The sequence below is a fragment of the Anomaloglossus baeobatrachus genome, chromosome 3, assembly GCF_048569485.1.
Source record: "Anomaloglossus baeobatrachus isolate aAnoBae1 chromosome 3, aAnoBae1.hap1, whole genome shotgun sequence".
NCBI classification, from domain to species: domain Eukaryota; kingdom Metazoa; phylum Chordata; class Amphibia; order Anura; family Aromobatidae; genus Anomaloglossus; species Anomaloglossus baeobatrachus.
This window is the reverse complement of record NC_134355.1, coordinates 614,915,697-614,936,786: the sequence shown is the minus strand read 5'-3', so window position 1 is coordinate 614,936,786 and position 21,090 is coordinate 614,915,697. Positions and strand designations below refer to the sequence as shown.

General features: G+C 44.9%; 1 protein-coding gene across 2 annotated transcripts in view; it reads right to left on the bottom strand.

Annotated features, from left to right (window-relative positions):
- RNF144A (ring finger protein 144A) overlaps nucleotides 1–21,090 on the bottom strand; it is a 92,149-nt gene that overhangs the window by 30,334 nt on the left and 40,725 nt on the right. For both annotated transcript variants that reach the window (XM_075338752.1, XM_075338753.1), the window contains exon 3: nucleotides 1,291–1,395. In XM_075338752.1, coding sequence (XP_075194867.1) covers nucleotides 1,291–1,395 — 105 coding nt within the window. The remainder of the gene's footprint in view (nucleotides 1–1,290; nucleotides 1,396–21,090) is intronic.

The window sequence follows — 21,090 nt, the reverse complement described above, 5'->3', positions numbered from 1 at the left end:
GGTTTACCGACTCCACAGCCCTGGTTGGTAGTCCAAGAGACCAAGGGTATTAACCTAAAGACCATAAAGCTACAGATCCTATCAGACCAAGGCCGACCTTCAGTTATGGACAGATCCTATCACACCAAGGCCGACCTTCAGTTATGGATTTTCCATATCAGAGTATCAGTCCAGTTACCATCCCACCGAACCCTCCATGGAAATCCATTGTTGCAGCTAACTGCTGATGAAGATGTGAATCAATTATCTGTTATCCAGTAAATCGTTAGAACTGTTCATACCAATGTCTGGTCTGCCTTCTTATATACCACCTCTAAATCATCTAGATGTACTCAGGGAAGGGGTCTGGAGCGCCAGGAACCACGTAGTAGCACCATTACATTTCAAACTGCAGAGAAGCCACACCACTGCTCGGCACCTACGTCTGGGCCTAATAGTGCCTCATGCCTCCACTACCCGGGTGTGACGTGCACCACATCTAGTAATTACTAAGTGCAAAACTGCATCCTGGACCTAATATATTATTGCATCGGTTATGACTGGAAATACTGGCAGGTTTAATGACGGAAACTAATGGCGTTATAGGAATGATAAGATCCGTGGTTGGGCTGGGACATGCAGCTGTAGTACTAAGATTGTATTAGGTGGGTACTTAGTAGCTTTTGTTGCCCATTTTAGTCTTTAAAGGGTGGTTCACCCATATTTTTTTATTATCTAGTTCGATATTATATTGAGAAACAATGTTTCTCTCAAATACCTTGTGTTCGCAATAGTGCCTGTGAGAGGGGCTATTGCAGACCGCTGTTCCCCGCTCCGGTGACGTCAAGTGCCGCACAAGTCACATCCGTGCGGCCGGCTGCATTCTTCCTGACTCACTGAGCTGTGGGTGGTGTTTCGCCGCTTGTCACAGCCCATCTGCTCCCTCCTCCCTCACAGCAGAACGCTGCAAGCAGGAGACGCGCTGTGCTGTGAGGGAGCAGGGAGCAGATGGGCTGTAACAAGCAGTGAAACACCGCTCACAGCTCAGTGAGTCAGGAAGACTGCAGCCGGCCGCACGGATGTGACGTGTGCGGCACTTGACGTGACGTCACCGGAGCGGGGAACAACGGTTTGCAATAGCCCCTCTCACAGGCACTATTGCCAACACAAGGTATTTGAGAGAAACATTGTTTCTCAATATAATATCGACCTAGACAATAAAAAATATGGATGAACCACCCCTTTAAGTAATGGATTTAGTCTATATCCCCCTACAAATACAAGGTACAGAAAGTTGTTGAGACTACTTGCCTCATTCTCTTGTAAATGGCCTCTCTTCGGACAACCGGCGTCAGGGCAGCTGATAGCAGTCTCTAAACCTTCCTTGATCAGAAGTTCAACGTACTGTTTTAAACACTGTTGTATAAAAGAAGAGAAAAGTTAAAACTTCATCTCATTACGTCCTGTAATATTAGTATTTGCACAAACACAAATCCTAGGACACGTCTTAAGGCCGCTTTACACACAGCGATATAGCGTTGTGTGCTACCGCAGGAACGACGAACAACCTGTGTCCTGCTACAGCAACGATATTTGGGAAATGAACAGCGTGTTAACGATCAACGATAAGGTAAGTAAAATTGCTCGACATCGCTAATGAGGCCAGATGTGCGTCACGAATTCCGTGACCCCAACGACATCGCGTTAGCAATGTCGTTGCGTGTAAAGCGGCCTTTAGACATAATCGTATTGATCAAATGTGACTTGGAGGTTGCTGCTTCAATCATCAATACCAGAACTTGAGCAAATATTCAAGTCGCCTGTATACAATCTACTCAGATCAGGAGAAGTGATGGACATCAATCCATTCATTTACCATTCACATCGCTGACTAACATCACTGAACAATCCCCACTGCAGGATGAAGTCATTTTTAACCCCTTTGTACTTTTTGATTACTGATGCATGGGGCCCTGGGTTCAAATCCCACCAAGGACATTTGCAAGGAGTTTGTATGTTCTCCCCGTGTTTGGGTAAGTTTCCTGCAGGTTCCCCGCTTTGCTCCCACGCTCCAAAGATATACTGATAGGGAATTTAGATTGTGATCCCCAATGGGGACAGTGATGATGATGTCTGTAAAGAGATGTGGAATATGATGGCACTATATAAACAATGCATGATAATGCATTCTTGGCCACTGAATCACTTTCACCCTTTTCTTCATAAGAAATACAATATACGGTATGTTTGTTTTCGATCACAGTCATGTTAGAAAAGTGCACATCTACCAAGCGCATGGAGGTGGCATCTTCTCTTCCACAATAGAGCAATATATCTCTGAATTCATATCATCAATAACATGTAGCTCCCCGATGCCACCAGCACTCATGAGGCCTCAAAAAAGGACACCACTACTACATTTACGTGTAGGCACCAGGCATGTAGAAAAAATGCAAGTATACCAAGGACACTGAGTGATTGTGGCATCTTCTATTTCCCAAGACAGCAGTGTGTCTGTGAATTTATGATATCATCAATGACATGCAGCTCCCCGACGCCAGCAGTACTCATGCAGCCGCAAAAAAGGACACTACTACCACATTTAACTGTAGGCATAAGGCAGGTAGAAAAAATACAAGTCTACCAAGGACACGGAGAGATTTTAGCATATTCTATTTCAATATAGAGCAGTATATCTGTGAATTCATGATAATATCAATGAAATATTGCTCCCCGACACCAGCAGCTCATGCACCCCCACATAAGGATGCTGCCACCACCATGTTTCTCTGTAACCACCATGCATTTAGAAAAATGAATTATGCTTAAACTAAAAAACCCTCTTATATCCTATAGTATGTGCTTAAAATAGTGGTTAATGATCAATAATATCTTCCAGATAGACATTATATAACCTAAAGCAGGTGAGCTATATGTAAGACTCACTATCTGTCCTAATTCTGAGTATAGCAAGTCACATGCATTTGACAAGTGGGGGTCACCACACCTTGCCACACCCTCATCTTGCTCCAGCTCTATCCACTTTGTCAGAGTTGGGCAAAAATGGGAGGAAAATACCAAAAGCCACAAAAGTTTGGAGTAGCCTCTAGTAATGAGTGAGCACTACCATGCTCGGTACTCGAAGCGAGCCGGTTGGACGCTCGGATGGGCGCAACTTCAGTACAGGGTATAATTTTTCAGACAGATCTTCCAGAAAAATGCTTGAGTTTCCCATTGACTTCCATTATGCTCAGTACTCGAGTTGAGCCCATCCAAGTGTCCAACCAGCTCGTCTTGAATACTGAGCACCCTAGCACGGTAGTGCTTGCTCATCACTTTATCAATTTTTCAGAGCTTTTGTCTCCAGTTTTCTGGCATAAAAACTGATAAATTGGGGCCATTGTCTCAAAATAGCCCCAGATGCCTTTTTAAGATACAGCATTGTCTCTTAGAGCTCATTCAGATGAGCATTTGGTTCATGTGTTTTCCATGTGCACCACACACAGCCAGTCACGTCTGCAATTTTCAGTTGCGATTGGCACGATTTCCCATACAAATCGCTGAATCCAGCAATAATCTGCATTCACACATACTGTATGTATCTATTTTAACATGCATATAAAACTTCCTTCTCCCATTCGTTTTGCATTTTTTTTTATAAAAGAAGGATGTAGACTGCGTGAACTGGTTTTATACATTGACTTTTATCAATGCATCAATGTAACGGTGTAGGTGTAGAGCATGGTATACGGGCTACTAAGACTAGCTCTAAGGCTGGGGGACCCTAACTCTACCTAATTCCAGAGTTACCTCTGATGGTGAGGATATGTGGACCACCCTCTTTTCCTTGCCCCTGACCAGCCCTAATCTTATACCCCTTCCCCCCCATCCCCTGGGGAGGGCCAGGGCAGGAATGATGAAGCCAACAGAAATAGACAAACAGGGGAAACCAAATGTCTATCTCATGGCAGAAATGTGGCTCCCCTGAGGCGTCAGGTGCCACAGGTTATTGGATCCAGTAATGGGTGCAGTGCTAACCTCGGGTTCCTGGAAGACCAGTGCCGGTAAACACCATTCAAACACACACAATTCTACCCTTTTATCTAGACTGAGTAACAGGCTAGGGCTAGGTGTCATGGATGGCCACCTATAGTTGGGCCCATCCAATAAGCTAGTCAGAAACCCGGGAAGGGAAGGGGCTAGTCACTGTAGACGACAGTATACGAACATCTTGACAAAAAAGTGAAAAGACACGAAGTTAGAAGGAAGTACACAGTCAATCAGCATGTGTGAAGCGGTCTGTTGGGCTAAAGGAGTACGGTCGCTGGGAGAGTACGCGTGAGTATTCACAGGACCAAGCATCGGCGGGGTGCAGAGCCCTAGTTCAGAAAGACGCTTCAAGCTCATATGATAAATCTGACCAATGAGGGAATCATCACGGTTCCTCATCAACGTTAGTGTCCGGCGCACAGAAGCAAAGAGGGAGCCCAGGGAGCTGAGACAGAGGTGCAACCCAAGAGAGGTTCAAGCTCCCTGCCATACGGGCCAGGACTGTGACAACAGGAGGGGACAGCAAAACACTCCAGGTCACGGGGACCCAACAACTACAGAAGGGTGCATGGAAGTAAAGCTCACCAGGTCAAAACACTGGCACTGGGAGAAATGGAATACTGGATTACCTGAGGCCCAGATTGGTAGAGACCAGCACCAGCCGGGTTGCAGCTCCATTGAATCAGTGAGTAAAGAAAAAGTTAAACCGCAGGCCCTGTGTTGTCTGAATTCTTCCTGCTCCTCTTTTACCAATTTTCACCATACTACAACCACCATCATTCTCCCCTGGGGCTCAGCTCTTCTTGCGGAGGGCCATAACATCCAAGCTGCTTAACTCCACCCACCCCAGCAGTGAGAGTCTTTGCAGCGGCGGTTTTCCTCACCTAGCCGCATACCGCAAGTGGCGTCACCAAAAACTTTATTATTCTTCCATTTTCCTATTATATTTTTCCCCCTTTTTTAAGCGACCCCCAGGGTCAAAGAAACGGGCATCAGCCAGTAACTTGGACGTGTACTTCTGATCCCAGGCCTTTGACCGAGTACCCCAAGGCCCTGGGGTACTAGCTTGGTCCTTTGCTTCCCATACAGCGCAAGTTTTTTAAATGCAGGTGAGGTTACATATAGGCTAGGGACCCCAAAAATAGAGATTACCTTGGCGTTGGTTTGGGGCTCTTTTGCATTGATCAGTACAATGGCTAAACATCTCTTATATTCCTATTATTTATAGCAATTATGCATGTTCCATTTTCATGTTTTTCACTTTTTCAGATAGTTCATTGTATTTTTCAGTCTAGCATTCCCAAAGCAGTTATGCTTTTCATTATTCCCAAATACATTGTGACTTGTGTGCAACTCTTTATCCTATTGTATAGTTATGTTTTTGAGTCTTACACCATGAACCTGAGTCAGATGAAAATGTGACAATTGGTGAGAACCAGATGAAAATGGATGGAGAATTAAAGTAAAAGGATTTTTTCACCTTTTGAGCTGAGTTGAACAAATCCCCATAGACTTTAAAGGGAACCTGTCACGTCCACAAATGCTATTAACCTGCAGATATGGGGTTATTCTACAGGCTAACAGGCGTTCTAAAGCTGTGCAGCCATTACACTGAAAGCCTAGCTCTGGTTTTCAGTCATTGAATATGTATCCATTGGGAAATTGGGATCCAAGGAAGAGATTTTCTGATTGGAGAGAGCAGAGAAGTAATGAGGAGAGAGATGGGTTATTTGGGCATCATCAGGAGTCTCCAGCCTCCATAGTCCACTAGACCACACATGGGTCAATATTTAAAGTTGGGAGTCTCGAAGACTCTTGATGCCAGCCACATGCCTTGAAAGCAGAATCAATAGCACATGGCGTGAGAGAGTAACCTGGTGTCAGGAACAGGAAACTCTTCAGGAGATTTACCTGGCACTTCGGACATTTGCCAACTGCTCAAGGTAGTCTACTCATTTTCCAGAAGTCTCCCAAGCTCTCCAGAAGTAGAGCTACCAAATTTGTCCTCTATTCCTCCTCCAGCGAATGATCATGGTGTAGAAAATTGTGTAGACCAAATAACACCCTAAACTACTGTAATATATATTTTTTTAGAGTCTCTAAAGATAAAGTTGCATTATACGGTGGTTCTGTAGCTTCTGCATTTGTTGGTTCTATGGTCGACCCTCCACACCATGCCGTATCTATGTAATCTATGAGTTATGGATAACTAATTAAATTCTAGCCTTTGTCCATGAAAGTCTAAGTATTGTCACAACGGATGAATGTAAGAAAGTGCTTTGTGATTGCTTTGTATGCCAAGAAAAACTTGGCCGAACAGCATGAGGTTTATCCTGGCACAGAGAAGTGGCAGATTCCTGGAGATTAGTACCACAGCTCATTTACATACTGCATGTGCCTCTTGTAAGTCGCAGTCCTGTCTCAAATCTCATGTAGGAGTTTTTGTGGCAATATAAATCTTGAGTTTAGAAACTTCCATATGGTCAACTTGGGGCAACACATCGCATGTATCCCGACGATCTGAACCTCAATTTGAGCTCTATATTTGCATATGTTACAGAATTTGGCGGAATGGATACAGAAAAGTACGGTAGTTTACGAGCTTGAAGTGTCGGGGTCCTAGGCTTGGGTCCAACCACAGACAATATTTGCAAGGAGCTTTTATCTTTTCTCATGTGAATCTCTTTGAAATCTCTTCTCTAGTTTTGTTTTCCATTGCAAAACACAATTATTATATTAATTATGATTCTAAGAAAAAAATGGACATACCGGTACATGTTTCCTGCTTTTATAGTGGCAACATATTTGTGCACTGTGCACAAAAATAGTCTGGATAGGTAGAAAGTCTTTGGCCACAAAACGTCTTAGGCAATATTCACATCAAGTTTTATTTCTATGTTCAGTATGAACACAGTACAGCGTGAGATCATGAGCTTTTCTATAGTGTCAAGAAAGCTATACATTATGGATGCCATTGTAGTCTGGATGCAGTCTGTAGATGGATGTCATTAGAATATGGGTGATGATTGTCATTGTAGATTATGGGTGATGGAAGGTATAAACCTATAGGTGATGGATGCCATTGTAGCCTATGGGTGATAGATCCCATTAGCGTATGGGTGATGGATACCATTAGCCTTTGGGTGATGGATGCCATTGTAGCCTATGGGTGATGGGTGCCATTAGCCTATGGGCGATGGATGCCATTGTGGCCTATGGGTAATGGATACCATTAGCCTATGGGTGATGGATGCCATTGTAGCCTATGGGTGATGGATGCCATTGTAGCCTATGGGTGATGGATGCCATTGTAGCCTAAGGGTGATGGATCCCATTAGCGTATGAAAACGTGACATTTTTGAAAATCTATCAGCGACTACCAAAATGATGGTATTACCAGCAGAGGAGGGTAAATTTGTTATAAAATCCATAGAAATGCCTGTCCATGGTTGCTGGAAACACTCGAAGGCTGCAAACATCCCGAAGGATGGGCGTGAGATGCCTTACAGTGTGCACATGTGGCACATGCAGACACATAGGCTACCACATCCCTCCGCATCTTGGGCTACCACAAGTGATGCAATATGAGATCAAAAGTACCTTTACCCCCAGGGTGACCAGCTACAACACGTTCATGATGCTCCCCTAGGACCTTAAGATGAAGATTCAGAGGAAGAAATGACTTGTTCACCGAAACCTCAGACAGCACATTACATTGAGCTTCTGCAATTTCAAATGAAAATCCATATTGAGTGCACTGTTCACTTCTGAAAAATGGGGACAAGTTCCTCACAGGTTCTTTCCCCTGGAAAATTCTTGGACTAAGAAGCATTGACTTTAATGTTGTTAGAACAGGTCGATAAATTAGAAAGAAATTCAACCTATTGAAAACCAATGACCACCGAGCTGGTCTTGGTGTGAGACGCTTAGTAGACTTAAGGTAGAAAAGATTTTTATGGTTGGTAATCAGTGAAACAGGATTGAAAGTTCCTATCTGAAAGTGTTGCCATTCCTTAAAAGATAATTTGATCTCAAGTAACTCCCTGTTACCAATAACATAATTACATTAAACCGGTGATATTTTCTTAGAGAAAAATGTGCATGGACCCAGGTTACCAAGAGATGGACCTTGAGACAAAACAGCTCCCATCCCCACTTCTGACACATTATCCGCCACCATTAAAAATTGAGATTAGAGTTGAGCGGATTGCTAATAATCCGGGTCCGGCGAATCCGTCGCGGGTTGTCACAGAAGTCCGGATCCAATCCGGAATCTGGCCCAATGTAAGTCAATGGGGAGCGGATCCGGGAAAAGAGAGAGAGGAGAGAGAGAGAGCGGAGAGAGAGAGAGAGAAAAAAATCCCGAACCCGGATCGTGCAGCCGGATTCCCGGGTCCAGGTCAGATCCGGATCTGACGCTGAAACCGTGCGGATCCGGACTTTTACAGTTCGGGTCCGCTCAACACTAGTTGAGATACATCAGGTTGTATCAAAACAGGTGCCTGACGAGAAGCATATTTTAAGACAGTCAAACGCATACAAAGCACTTTCAGACCATTTTGAGAAGTCCGTACTAATTTTAGTCTTGTCAGTCTTCCTATAGCAGAGAAATTCTTAATAAACTTCCTGTAATAAGTTGCAAAAAATAAGAAACATTGCAGATCCTTAAGGTTCTCAGGATGGCCAAATTTCAAAATAGCTTGTAATTTAGTGGGATCCATCCAAAAACCTGCAACAGAAGTCCCTGTATGGCAAATACAAACTTCTCCAGTTTAGCATACAACTTATTCTCTCTGAGATTTTGCAGTACCTGTCTGGCATGTTTCATATGAGAACCATAATCCCGAGAGTATTTGAGAATGTAATCTAGGTAAATAATTAGAATTTCCCCAAAAGATGAGAACATCATTAGCGAAGTGTTGGAATACAGCAAGCGTGTTGGTAAGACCGAATGGCATCAACAGGTTTTTGAAAAGCCCCTCCAGTTTATTGAAGGCCATTTTCCACTCATCCCCCTGTTTGACCTGGCTCAGCTTATAGTCCCCCCCCCCATATGGTCAAGTTTAGAGAACCATTTTCACTGGCATTCTGACTAAAAAGCTCAAGAATGAGTGAATGAGGATATGGAACTTAACTAGTTATTTGGTTGAGCTCCAGAGGTCCAGGCAAAGCCGTAATCCACCATCCTTCTTTCTGACAAAGAGGAATTCTGCAGCCACAGTGACAAAGACGGCCTAATGTGCCCCTTCGCTAAACTCTCCGCTATGTACTTCTTGAGAGCAGATCTCTCAGGACTTGACAATTTATAAAGTCTACACTTGGGAAATCCCCCCCCCCCCCCCCCGGCGACAGCCTTATGGTGCAGTCATAATACCTATGTGTGGCAACTCCTGACATCCACCCTCTGAGAACACATCACTAAAGTCAGAGAGAGGACCAAGAAGACTTGTGGTAACCACCTAAATACAGGTTCTAGGGCCCTGGTCTTGACAATATGTGCTCCATTTTGTTATCTCTTGGGTTTGCCAGTCAAAAGTGGGGTTATGTAATGCAAACCAGGGAAACCCCAAAACTATTTGTGCAGGAAGACCCTTAAGAACATGATCAGAGCTCTGAATGGAGTACCCCTATACGGAGTTCCAGCCTCCGCACACACTCAAAAAATCCCCCTGCGTAAGAGGTGACAAATCAATCGCCAATATCTCTATCGGATTTGATAACTCCTTCAAATCCAATTCTGAGAAGCAAACATACTGCTCATCAATCATGTTTGCCCCCAAACCACTATCAACGAAAACCGTAATAGAGACTTCAAGGCACACAACCTTAACTCTTTCAGGTATTAAACATTGAGACACCATAGTGGAGGATATACTGTATGTTGACAAATGTTGGGATCCCTCAAACAACCTGGGTCTAGGAGTTTTGTGACTGCTGTTTTTCCTTGGGCACAGTGTAACAGGCACTGATAAAGTGTTTTTTTGCCAAAGGAAAAAAAAACTGGGCCCCTTTTTAGGGAAGTAGAGCTGTGGAGGTTCTCCCTCCAAGCTGCATGGGTTCTGGTAGGGTCTCCAGAAATAATGCCGGAAGTGAAACATCCTCCCAGAAAGTTTTACATTCATGGGACCTCTGCCGAAAATGGTGATCAATACGTATTACCATAGAAATGGCACATTCTAAATAAGGAGGGGTCTCATAGATGACCAACGCATATTTACGTTCTTGGACTCTGTAAAAACTCTCCTTTAAGCTCAGAGTTGTTCCACTATGTGTCCGTGGACCAGCAGTGGAATTCAGTGCAATGATCGTCTGCAGGCTAATTGCCCTATTGTAGTGAACGGATCTTAAATTCAGCTAAAGATGTTTAATCCGGATCATCATAGACAAGACTAAGTGCCGAGAAAAAACGTCCACCATAACAAAAAAAAAAGAAAATCAGAGGGCAAGGAAAAGGTCCCCTTTCAAGAGCAAGACATTCCAACCCGCTGTGTGTCACCACCACAGAAGTGGGGACGTAAATGGAGGTATAAGTTACACGTCTCTCTGAAAGTAACAAATCAGCTGTGTTCCCCGAAAGGCAGTTTGGGTTCAGATAAACCAGCGACCAGAACAGATTTCTCCGGTGTGGTGGACTGAGCTTACTACTGTACCACCCTCTTTAATTCAGCCACCTGAAGAGACAAGATCTGCAATTGTCTCGCTAGTGCAGGAACCGGGTCCATGCTATGTAAAAAAAAAAAATTAGGCCAGCTATGTCAAAATGTGACAGTAAGAAAGCAAGGGACAGGGGCCCTCACAGTAGGGGTCCTTAGGCTATCCCTAACCATAACATAGGGATATCCCGAATGGTGTAGATCCTTAACTCCTGTGCCTGACTATGTTCCTGACCAGAACTAATCTGATTCTCCCCTCCCATCAGGGGCAGGAGTGAGATGGAAACACAGCTTAAGACAGACAGGAGGAAACCAAAATTCTGACACACTGCAAATACAGAGGAACAAACAATGAGAGACTAAGGAGGAAAGCAAGAGCAGGAAGGTAGTAACAAAAAGACAACAAGGGTTAATGCCATATCCGCACACAGCAACAACTACTACAGCCAAAAGTTAGTCTGGATCACAACATCTCACCAGGTCAGCCAAGATAAACTATAACTGGCATAGAAGGAAGGATCTAGCCAGCATATAAAAAAGGGGAGCAGATGTGATTTGCTCACTCACAACATGTGATGAAAGGAAATTATCAAGCAGTCCGACAGAGATTAACTCTTGCTAGCCTGCATATCAACTACCAGTTTTGTCAGTCGATGCACGAGTCAGCCTGTGCTGATTACATACATCAGAGAAGTCATCAGGCAGAGTGTCAGAATCTGTATTCTGAACAGATCCCGCCATGACAGTCAACGATGTTTGTAAAATCCTCTGTGTGACACCAAGCAGCTGCATACAGCCTTATATTACCAGGCACAATGTCAAGCATCGGATGGAGTGGTGTAAAAGCATGATGCCACAAAGCAATATCCATAATGACTTGGTTGGTGAAATTTGATGTGGGAGAACATGACCAGCCGCACAGATCTGATCTCAACCCCATATAATACTTTAACTATAACAGAGATTGGGAGCCCGACATCTCCTCCAACGTCAGTGTCTGACCTCACAGATATTCTTCTGGATGACGGGGCAAAATTCTCAGAGACACCTCCAAAATCTCACAGAAATCACAGCGAAGGCTGTTATAGCTGCAAAGGAACCAAGTCCATATTAACGCCTATAGATTTAGAATATAAGTGCCATGTGGAGGGGGTACAAAACATTTTTTCATGGAGTATGAGAACTTCCAAGTCCCCGAGTAGGTCCAACCTGCAATTTCTGAAAGAGGTCCAGCAAGCGACATCAGCAACTTCCCAACCCAACAAAAAAAAGATTGGGAATGAGAAAAGCTTTGTGCGTCAGACAATTAGCCCTGGGAATCAGCCTGTTTACCCTGGTTATCAGCCTGGCTGGCATGCCAAACAGCAGAAGAGACCGGTGCCAGGGAGAAGTGTTGACATGGTGTCGAGGGTTGCCAGGGAAGAGCAGATTACTTCTTAATATGCAGTCAGCGAGCGCTGCGGAGTCTGTTCCTCTGCTGATCCAGCTGGAAATTTCCTCTCTGTCCACACAAGCTGTATGTCCTCCGCGAATTACTGTAATTAACTGTAATTAAGAAGTGAAATCTATTCAGTCCTGTTACCATACAGGGGGGATATATGAGGCTGGGGGTCCCGCTGATTTCAGGAGCGGGTCTAGCCTCACTGTATTTCTAGTATAAATGTGTGCAGCTGTCCTGCTCCGAAAAGAATGGAACATTATGGGAAAAAAAATAAGAAGAAAAACAACTGGCGCCCATACAGAAAGCGATTATTTCAGGATATAATTGCCGCCATAAGTGAGCTGACATCTGCCAGATGATGCCCATTGGTTTAGTGACGCGGCCAGACTCTCCTCACTAAGGACTCCGTTTCTGCAATCTGAATTTCTGAACAGACTGAAGGAACATTACGCTCGTGTAGGCGCCACCATGTCCGTCATATAATAATACTCCGGCAAATATTGCAGATGCTCCTGGACCCTAGAGCTTGAGGGGGCCAAAGGCCTCTAAAATTCGAGCTACACCAATGCCATGGGGTGGCTGCTGGAGTGCCATGCAAGAGAAAGTAGATTTGGAGATCCACTTTCCATTTAAAGGGATCCTGTCAGAAGATTTGGCCCCTATAAGCTGTCTCCACCACCAGTGAGCTCTTCCAGAATACTGTAAATAAGAGCCCCGGGCCGCACTGTATAACAGAAAAAACTCTTTTATAATACTCACCTAGAGGCGGTCCAATCCGATGGGTGTCGTTGCGATCAGTCCAGCGCCTCCTCTCTGCGGCGATCGCCGTCCTCCTTCTTCTGAGGCCGATGTGCATGACGTGTCTACGTCATCACACAGGCCAGCATTAAGGTCCTGCACAGGCGCATTTTGTTCTGCCCTACTTAGGGCAGAGCAAAGTATTGTAGCACGCATGCGCGGGCGGCCTTTAACTTTTCCTCATGCCTGCGCATTACAGTACTTTGATCTGCCCTCAGCAGGGCAGATCAAAGTGCGCCCACGCAGGACCTCAATGTCGGCCTGTGTGAGTGACGTAGCTATCTGGACTGGATAGGAGAATAGAGGCGGCATAGAGGAGGCACCGGAACGGAGAGAGGAGGCACCGGACCAGAGAGCAGCGAAACCCATTGGACCGGACCGCTTTATAGGCGAGAAATATAAAATGTGTTTTTTATGCTATACAGCGCGGCCTGGGCTCTTATATACAGTATTCTGGAATATTCAATATAAGACCTCACTGGTGGTGGCCACAGCTTATATTTGGCAAATTTGGTTACAGGTTCCCTTAAAACAAGACCCTGAAAATATGCAGATAATGGTTGGAGATCATGTGGCCAGGAAACAATAGTGTTATTTTTGTTGGAATCTGTATAATTCCTTTTTTTCTTGCAAACTTTAAGGTACCCACAAAGAAAAATTAGTTCTTAAAAGGGGTATTCAGATCTCCAAGATCCTATCCCAATATGTATTAGGTGTAATAACAATATTAGCAAATACCTCCAATTAGAAATGTAATATAGCTCTTCTGATTCACTATGTTGCTTACCTTATATGCAGGGCATTGCAGGAACGTAGGTATCCATGGGTATGACCACTAGCAACATGCTAACTGTCACTATATGTGTGGTTGTAACCATTGATACCTAAGGTCCTGAAACGCCCTGCACATGAGGAGACATTGCTATATCAGGAGAACTATACTACATTTCTAACTGGAGGTATTTGATATTATTATTATTATTATTATTACTACACCTACTATAAACATTTAAAGGGATTGTTCACTACTTTACTTAATTTAAAAATGGTTCACTGTTGGTTCTACCATTAAAAAAAAAACAAAACAGCTCACCTACCAGACGCTCCTGTACTGCTGCCGATAACAAACATTGGTCTACTAGCACCTGTTTTCAGCAGGGACGTTAGGTCATAGCTGTAGCTAATCAGCGGTCACTGACTGGCAGCTATCGGTAACGTTCCTTCAGAGGCAGAAGAAACATTCTACCTAGATTTTTTTTCTTGTTTAAATTGGATGTGACTGCTGCAGCCAATCACTGGTTACTGACTGGCTGCAGAGGTACCCTGAAGCACCAGGAAGCTAGGAACCAACTAAAGACATCAATAAGACATCAATAGTAGAACAGAGGAATGGCGATGAAGCAGGGAATATGTGCAATTTTATGTTATCACCATGGGCCTGTTTTAAATTACGTAATGATAGTAGAGAAGCCCCTTTCACACGTTCACACAGTGTCTGTACTGGGAAAGATCCATGCACATAAATTAAATTATTCCATAGGACCTAATTGACCAGACTGAACCCAAAGCAGGTCTCCATCTGGCAGGCTTATGTTGGGGCTTTCATTCATTAGCTTTATGGAACAGGTGTCACAATGTGGACTGGGGGAAGGTGCGGTGTGAGGCCAAACATAATACTTAACAGGGGTAACACCACGACAAACAAGTGGTACACCAGGGACATTTCAACAACGGTAAGCCATAGCGCTAGTGGGAGGGAAGATGGACACCTCCTCTACTTACCTGCTACTATACCCTGCACTACTAGCCAGTCCCTATACAAGTTCCTCACCTGTCGCCGAGCTGGAACCTGAAGCCCTGAGAGACCCTACAATAGTCCTGGCTAGTGAGTGTGAAGGTAAGGATCACAAGTCCCACCACTGCACTGAAACAACACACCAGGGAAGGAAGTCAGACAGGGGAAAAACAACAATGAACTGCTGCAGTCAGACCCAAGACAACAGCCACCAACGCAACTTTAAGGCTATGTGCCCACGGGGACAGTGTCCTGCGGATATATCATCATATATATTCACCGCGCTCCTGTACACCGGACGGAGAAAGTGACTCCGGTGAGGCAGGTAAGTATATGGGACCCTGCGGAGAAATCCGCAACACTAATTGACATGCTACAGATTTTTCCGCACGAAAATCCGACGATTTCTGCTGCGGAAAAATCCACAGCGTGGGCAGAGCATTTCCCAAATGCCATAGAACTGGCTGGGGAGTAGCTGTGCTGCAGATTTCTGGAAAATCCGCGGCTTTTCCGCGAGAAATCCGCAGCAAAATCCGCGCATTTTCCGCAGCGTGGGCACATAGCCTAAGAGAGGGTTCAACCAGCTCCTTTCACCTCCAGACCAAGCATCCAAATGAATGAGAATAACCGACACCCTCTGCTGGTAGCAGAGGGTATATAAAGGGACTGGGAGTGGTCCAAACCAAAAACACCTGAGATTCTACTGAGACTGCTTGTTGGCAGGCAATACTGATATTAACAATCTCTTCCTCAAAGGAAAGGGAATACATTTAGCAGAGTCTTCACAAGGAAAAGTGAGACTCAGAACCGAGAGATGGCCGTGACAACAGTGCTGCAGAGTGCAGACTGGACTATGTTAATAATTTTACCTACAATAATATTACCTATTATTAATATTACCTACAAGCAATGGATTTGTTAAATATACATTCTGCTTAATTGTTCTGCACAATATATTCTGTAAATAAAACTAGAAATCCTGTTAATTATTGGGCAAATATGGTATAATATTATATGTCCTAAAAGCTCATACCTACAACTTCTGATCTGATGTAGGACAGGGGTTTGCATCCTTTTAGCAATAAACTCCTCACAAACTCCTGAAATAGCTGTCGGCTAAACAATGGTTCACCCATCGCAGTAATCTCAACCCTCATCGCAGTAATCTCAACCCTCTTCCCCATACACAGGACATTGTGCTGAGGGCTTCTGTGATCTCTATCCGATAGCCTTTGCTAGAATTCTCTGGAGGCAACGTATCCCTCGGAGAACACAAGGATCGGCAGTCTGAAATCAGTCTAACCAGATCCTTACCTCCCCCAACAATCATCTGTCCGGGAGGCGTTTCACCCACCGCAGTGATCCCAACCCTCTAACCCATACAGAGGACACTCTACTGAGGGCTTCTGTGATCTCTATCCGATAGCCTTTGCTAGACTCCTCTGGAGGCAACGTATCCCACAAGGATCGGTAGTCCAAAATCAGTCATACCGGATCCTTCCCCCATCAATCATCTGTCCAGGAGGCCCATACACATTAGGTAGTTAACCGAACCCATCAACTTTCTACTGTGTATGGGCCTAAGGCACAATGTGGGTGGTTTAAGGCACACAAGTATAAATCAAGGACCACCAATAGATGGACTAATGTTATTTGCTAAAAGCTACTCAAGCCCTAATCATTCTAAGGGGTACTTTGCACACTACGACATCGCAAGCCGATTGCTGCGATGCCGAGTACGATAGTCCCCGCCCCCGTCGCAGCAGCGATATCTTGTGATAGCTGCCGTAGCAAACATTATTGCTACGGAAGCTCCACATGCACTTACCTGCCCTGCGACGTCGCTCTGGCCAGCGAACCGCCTCCTTCCTAAGGGGGCGGGTCGTGCGGCGTCACAGCGACGGCCAATAGAAGCAGAGGGGTGGAGATGAGCGGGACGTAAACATCCCGCCCACCTCCTTCCTTCCGCATAGCTGGCGTGAGCCGCAGGACGCAGGTAAGGTGAGGTTCCTCGCTCCTGCGGCTTCACACACAGCGATGTGTTCTGCCGCAGGAACGAGGAACAACATCGTAACATCGGTCCTTGCGAAATTATGGAAATGACCGACGCTACATCGATCATACGATTTTGACGCTTTTGCGGTCGTTAATCGTATCAAAAACGATTTACACACTACGATGTCGACAGCGATGCCGGATGTGCGTCACTTTCGATTTGACCCCACCGACATCGCACCTGCGATGTCGTAGTGTGCAAAGTACCCCTAAGTCTTCTATCTCTACAGAACGTGACTTCATTTAGCACTGAAACATCTACAGGAGTGAAGGAAAAAGTATGATTTATGGTAAAGTCTCGACTCTAAGGACTACATCTGTCAATGTAATCTGAGCAATAAAAAACAATGGTATTCTCGGCACTCTCATCCTTCTTAGTTTCCTGTACATATTGTGAGGATTTCTGGGTTTTTTTTTAACAATTTCTCAGGACAAGTTTTCAAGACAATATACAGTAGCTATGGTGCTTTATTCCACCTCGTTAACAGACCAACCATGATTAGTCATATCATGGCAGTTATAAAACACACACAGATTGGTTTCCTCTCATTATGTTATTGGGAAATTCCGTAGATGAAATCTACGCTGACATCCTAGCTTTGCGTGCTTTTCATATGTCCTCCAGCTGCACCCAGCCTGTGATTAGTTTCAGGGGTTTGTAGATATTTCATGTATTGTAAGTTGAAAATCATGCAAAATCATAGACATCCTAGACAATTGTGCCCCATTTCTCTTGTCATAGGGACACATACATACAACCACACATTAATAGAAGCCTGTGAAGACCAGACATGAGCTGGTCTTGAGCAGGGAGACAGGTAGTGGACATGTGGGAAGCACTAAAGGGGGCTTTACACGCTACGATATCGTTAATGTTTTATCGTCGGGGTCACGTTGTTAGTGACTCACATCCGGTGTCATTAACGATATTGCAGCGTGTGACCCTTACCAGCGACCTCAAGCGACCTCAAAAATGGTGAAAATCGTTCACTATGTGGAGGTCGTCCCAAAACGAAAAATCGGTAATGGTTGATTATCGATGTGGTTCGTCATTCCTGCGGCAGCACACATCGCTGTGTGTGACACCGCAGGAGCGAGGAACGTCTCCTTACCTGCCGCCGGCCACAATGCGGAAGGAAGGAGGTGGGCGGGATGTTACGTCCCTCTCATCTCCGCCCCTCCGCTTTGATTGGCCGGCCGCTTAGTGACATCGTGGTGACGTCACTGTCATGCTGAACATCCCTCCCCCTTGAGGGATGGATTGTTCGGCAGTCACAGTGACGGCGCCGACCAGGTAAGTGCGTGTGACGCTGCCATAGCGATAATGTTCGCTGCGGCAGCGATCACACGAAATCACATGCACAACAGGGGCGGGTGCTTTTGCGTACGATATCGCTAGAAATTGCTAGCAATATCGTAGCGTGTAAAGCCCGCTTTACAGAGGAGTGTCGGAAGATTGGTGCCCACACACTTAAAATAGTTGGGGCCTGACATTTTATCCAAAGGAAAATCACATTACCAGACAGACATGACCTTACTATTGCCAAAATGTTACCATGACCAGCAGCAAAAGGCCCTCATGGTTCTCGGCTCAGTCACATGATCAGAACGTCCCCGGACTTCCGGTCATGCACAGTACACCAGTTTGAAGCTGGGCCGCGTAAACCTGACTTCATAGTACGCATGACTGGAAGTCCGGGACTTCTGATCATGCGCACTTAGCCGAAATCCAGCGTCGAGTGCGGTGGCAGCAGAGAGCGGGTGAGATCAATCATACCTCTGATGCTGCGCATTCATTTGCTTGTTAGCACACCCACAGAGGAGTGCTAACATGCTATGAAGGCCGACTAGCCAAGGGAACTAACGCCCTTGTGACTAGTAACCCCGCTTATTAGCATATTATAAAGGATCTTTAGAAATACTTTTTCTAAAGATTTCTTTATGTATGCTACTAGATGTTGGAACAGTTATGCAGGGATTAGCAATATGCACCCAGAACTGCTTTTGGATCCCATTTTCACTGAGTTTCAGCCTTAAAACAAAATGAGCTGCTTACTTCATTTCAATTATCGTTTTAGTTCAAGAAAAAGTGTTAACAAGGACAAGGCAGCTGACATCACTCTGTCATGCTGACTGCTTTATAGGAGGAAACTGGTTGCTTTAAAAGGGGACTAGTGCTTGAAATTATTGTCTTCTTCTGTTTACCATAGTTACCTCTAATAAAACATGTGTAGTCATTACTTTTTGCATCAAGTGAGGTTTACAGGCAAGGACATTGCAAAATTGCTCCTACATTAAGCATTTTTCAGATTATCAAAAACTTCAAAGAGAAAGGGTCAAATGCAATGAAGAAGGCTTCAGGGTCCCTAAGAAAGGACCATTTCCTAAAGAGGATTCAACTACAGGACCAGTTCAACACCAGTGCAGAGCTTGCTCAGGAATGGCAACAGACAGGTGACAGTGAAGGATTTTGGAGGCTAACTTGGTGTCAAGACGAGCGAAAGGAAGCCATGTCTATGAAAGAAAACCATCAAGGATGGACTAACATACTGCATGAAGTAAAGGGATTGGCCTGTAAAGTTCATTTATCCGATGAAGCCCTTTTAAAACTGTTAGAGACATCTGGAAGGATTATTGTCCAGAGAAATAAAGTAAGCACTACCATGAGACCATTCATATCAGGGGTTACTTTTCATCCATGGAGGGGACAAAGGACAGAAGTCTTGAAAAATAAGGGTCAAATATTGAGTCTATACATAAATTTGATGTATTTGTCAAAAACATTTAAAATGCCTATTAGTTATTCTACGTCACTAACCACAGAAACATCTGACTAAAAGATCTAAAAACACTGAAATAGCAAATTTTGCAAAATTGAAAATTGATGTCAGTCTCAAGTCTTTTGGCCATGAGTGGATAAGAAAATATATGATTTATTATTTAGGGTGCATGGTTGAAAGTGCAAAGGTTAAGGGTGCTTTACACGCTGCGACATCGCTAACAATATATCGTCGAGGTCACGGTGTTTGTGACGCACATCCGGCGCCGTTGTTCGTCATCACACATCGCTATGTGTGACACCGCAGGAATGACGAACATCTCCTTACCTGCGTCCACCGGCAATGCGGAAGGAAGAAGGTGGGCGGCATTTTCCGGCCGCTCATCTCCGCCCCTCCTCTGCTATTGGGCGGCCGTTTTGTGACGTCGCTGTGATGCCGAACGCACCTCCCTCTTGAAGGAAGAATTGTTCGGCAGCCAAAGCGACGTCGCTGATAAGGTATGTGCGTGTGACGCTGTTGTAGCGATATTGTTCGCTACGCCAGCAATCACCAAATGTCGCACGAAAGACAGGGGCGGGTGCTATCGCTAGCGATGTCGCAGCGTGTAAAGCCCCCTTTAGTCTTAAATCCTAGAAAAACACTTTTAAGGCCTGGATGTTATTCTGTGCAGAAATGTAGTATTAAGGCTGCTTTCACACTACGTTTTTTTTTAACATGCGTCATGAACGTTTTTTGCTGTAAAAGCGGATCCTGCTTTTACAGCAAAAAAACGCATGCAAACGCCTGTGTTATTTTGCAGGATCCTGTCACTTTTTATGGGCGGGCATTGGAGTCATGTGATCGGGAGTCAGTGGAACTGAACGTGATAGACTGGGAGCCGGCTTCTGACAGCTGCAGAGGCTCGTAACCAAGGTAAACATCGGGTAACTTGCTTGGATACCCGATATTTATCTTGGTTACGAGCATCCGCAGCTGCTAGGAGCCGGGCTGCCTGCTCCCTGCACACGTAACCAACGTAAACATCGGGTAACTAAGAGAAGCGCTTTGCTTGGATACCCGATATTTATCTTGGTTACGAGCGTCCGTCGCTCTCAGGCAGGGGAGAGAGACAGAGAGGGAGGGGGGAGAGAGAGAGTGGGAGAGAGGGACTGATCACCCGAGGCTGGTTTCTGGGCATGCTCAGTAGAGCAAGCAGGATCCTGTCTATCAGCATGCCAGCGTTCACATGCGTTTGCGTGCAGTATAGTCAGGATCCAGCAATTTGCAGTATTTGGACGCAGCTCAAAAACGCTACAAGTAGCGTTTTTGAAAAAAGTTAAAAAACTGCAAGCCGCTGGATCCTCACTATAACGCACGCAAACGCAGGTGAACGCATGTTAACGCAAGTCCATTGCAAATGCATGGAAATGAAAACGCATTTGCACTGGATCCGTTTTTGCTTTAAAAAAACGTTCAGAACGCATGTTAAAAAAACGTAGTGTGAAAGCCGCCTTACATAAGCCATTGTTATAATAAGGGCACTCACATTCCTATATAGAA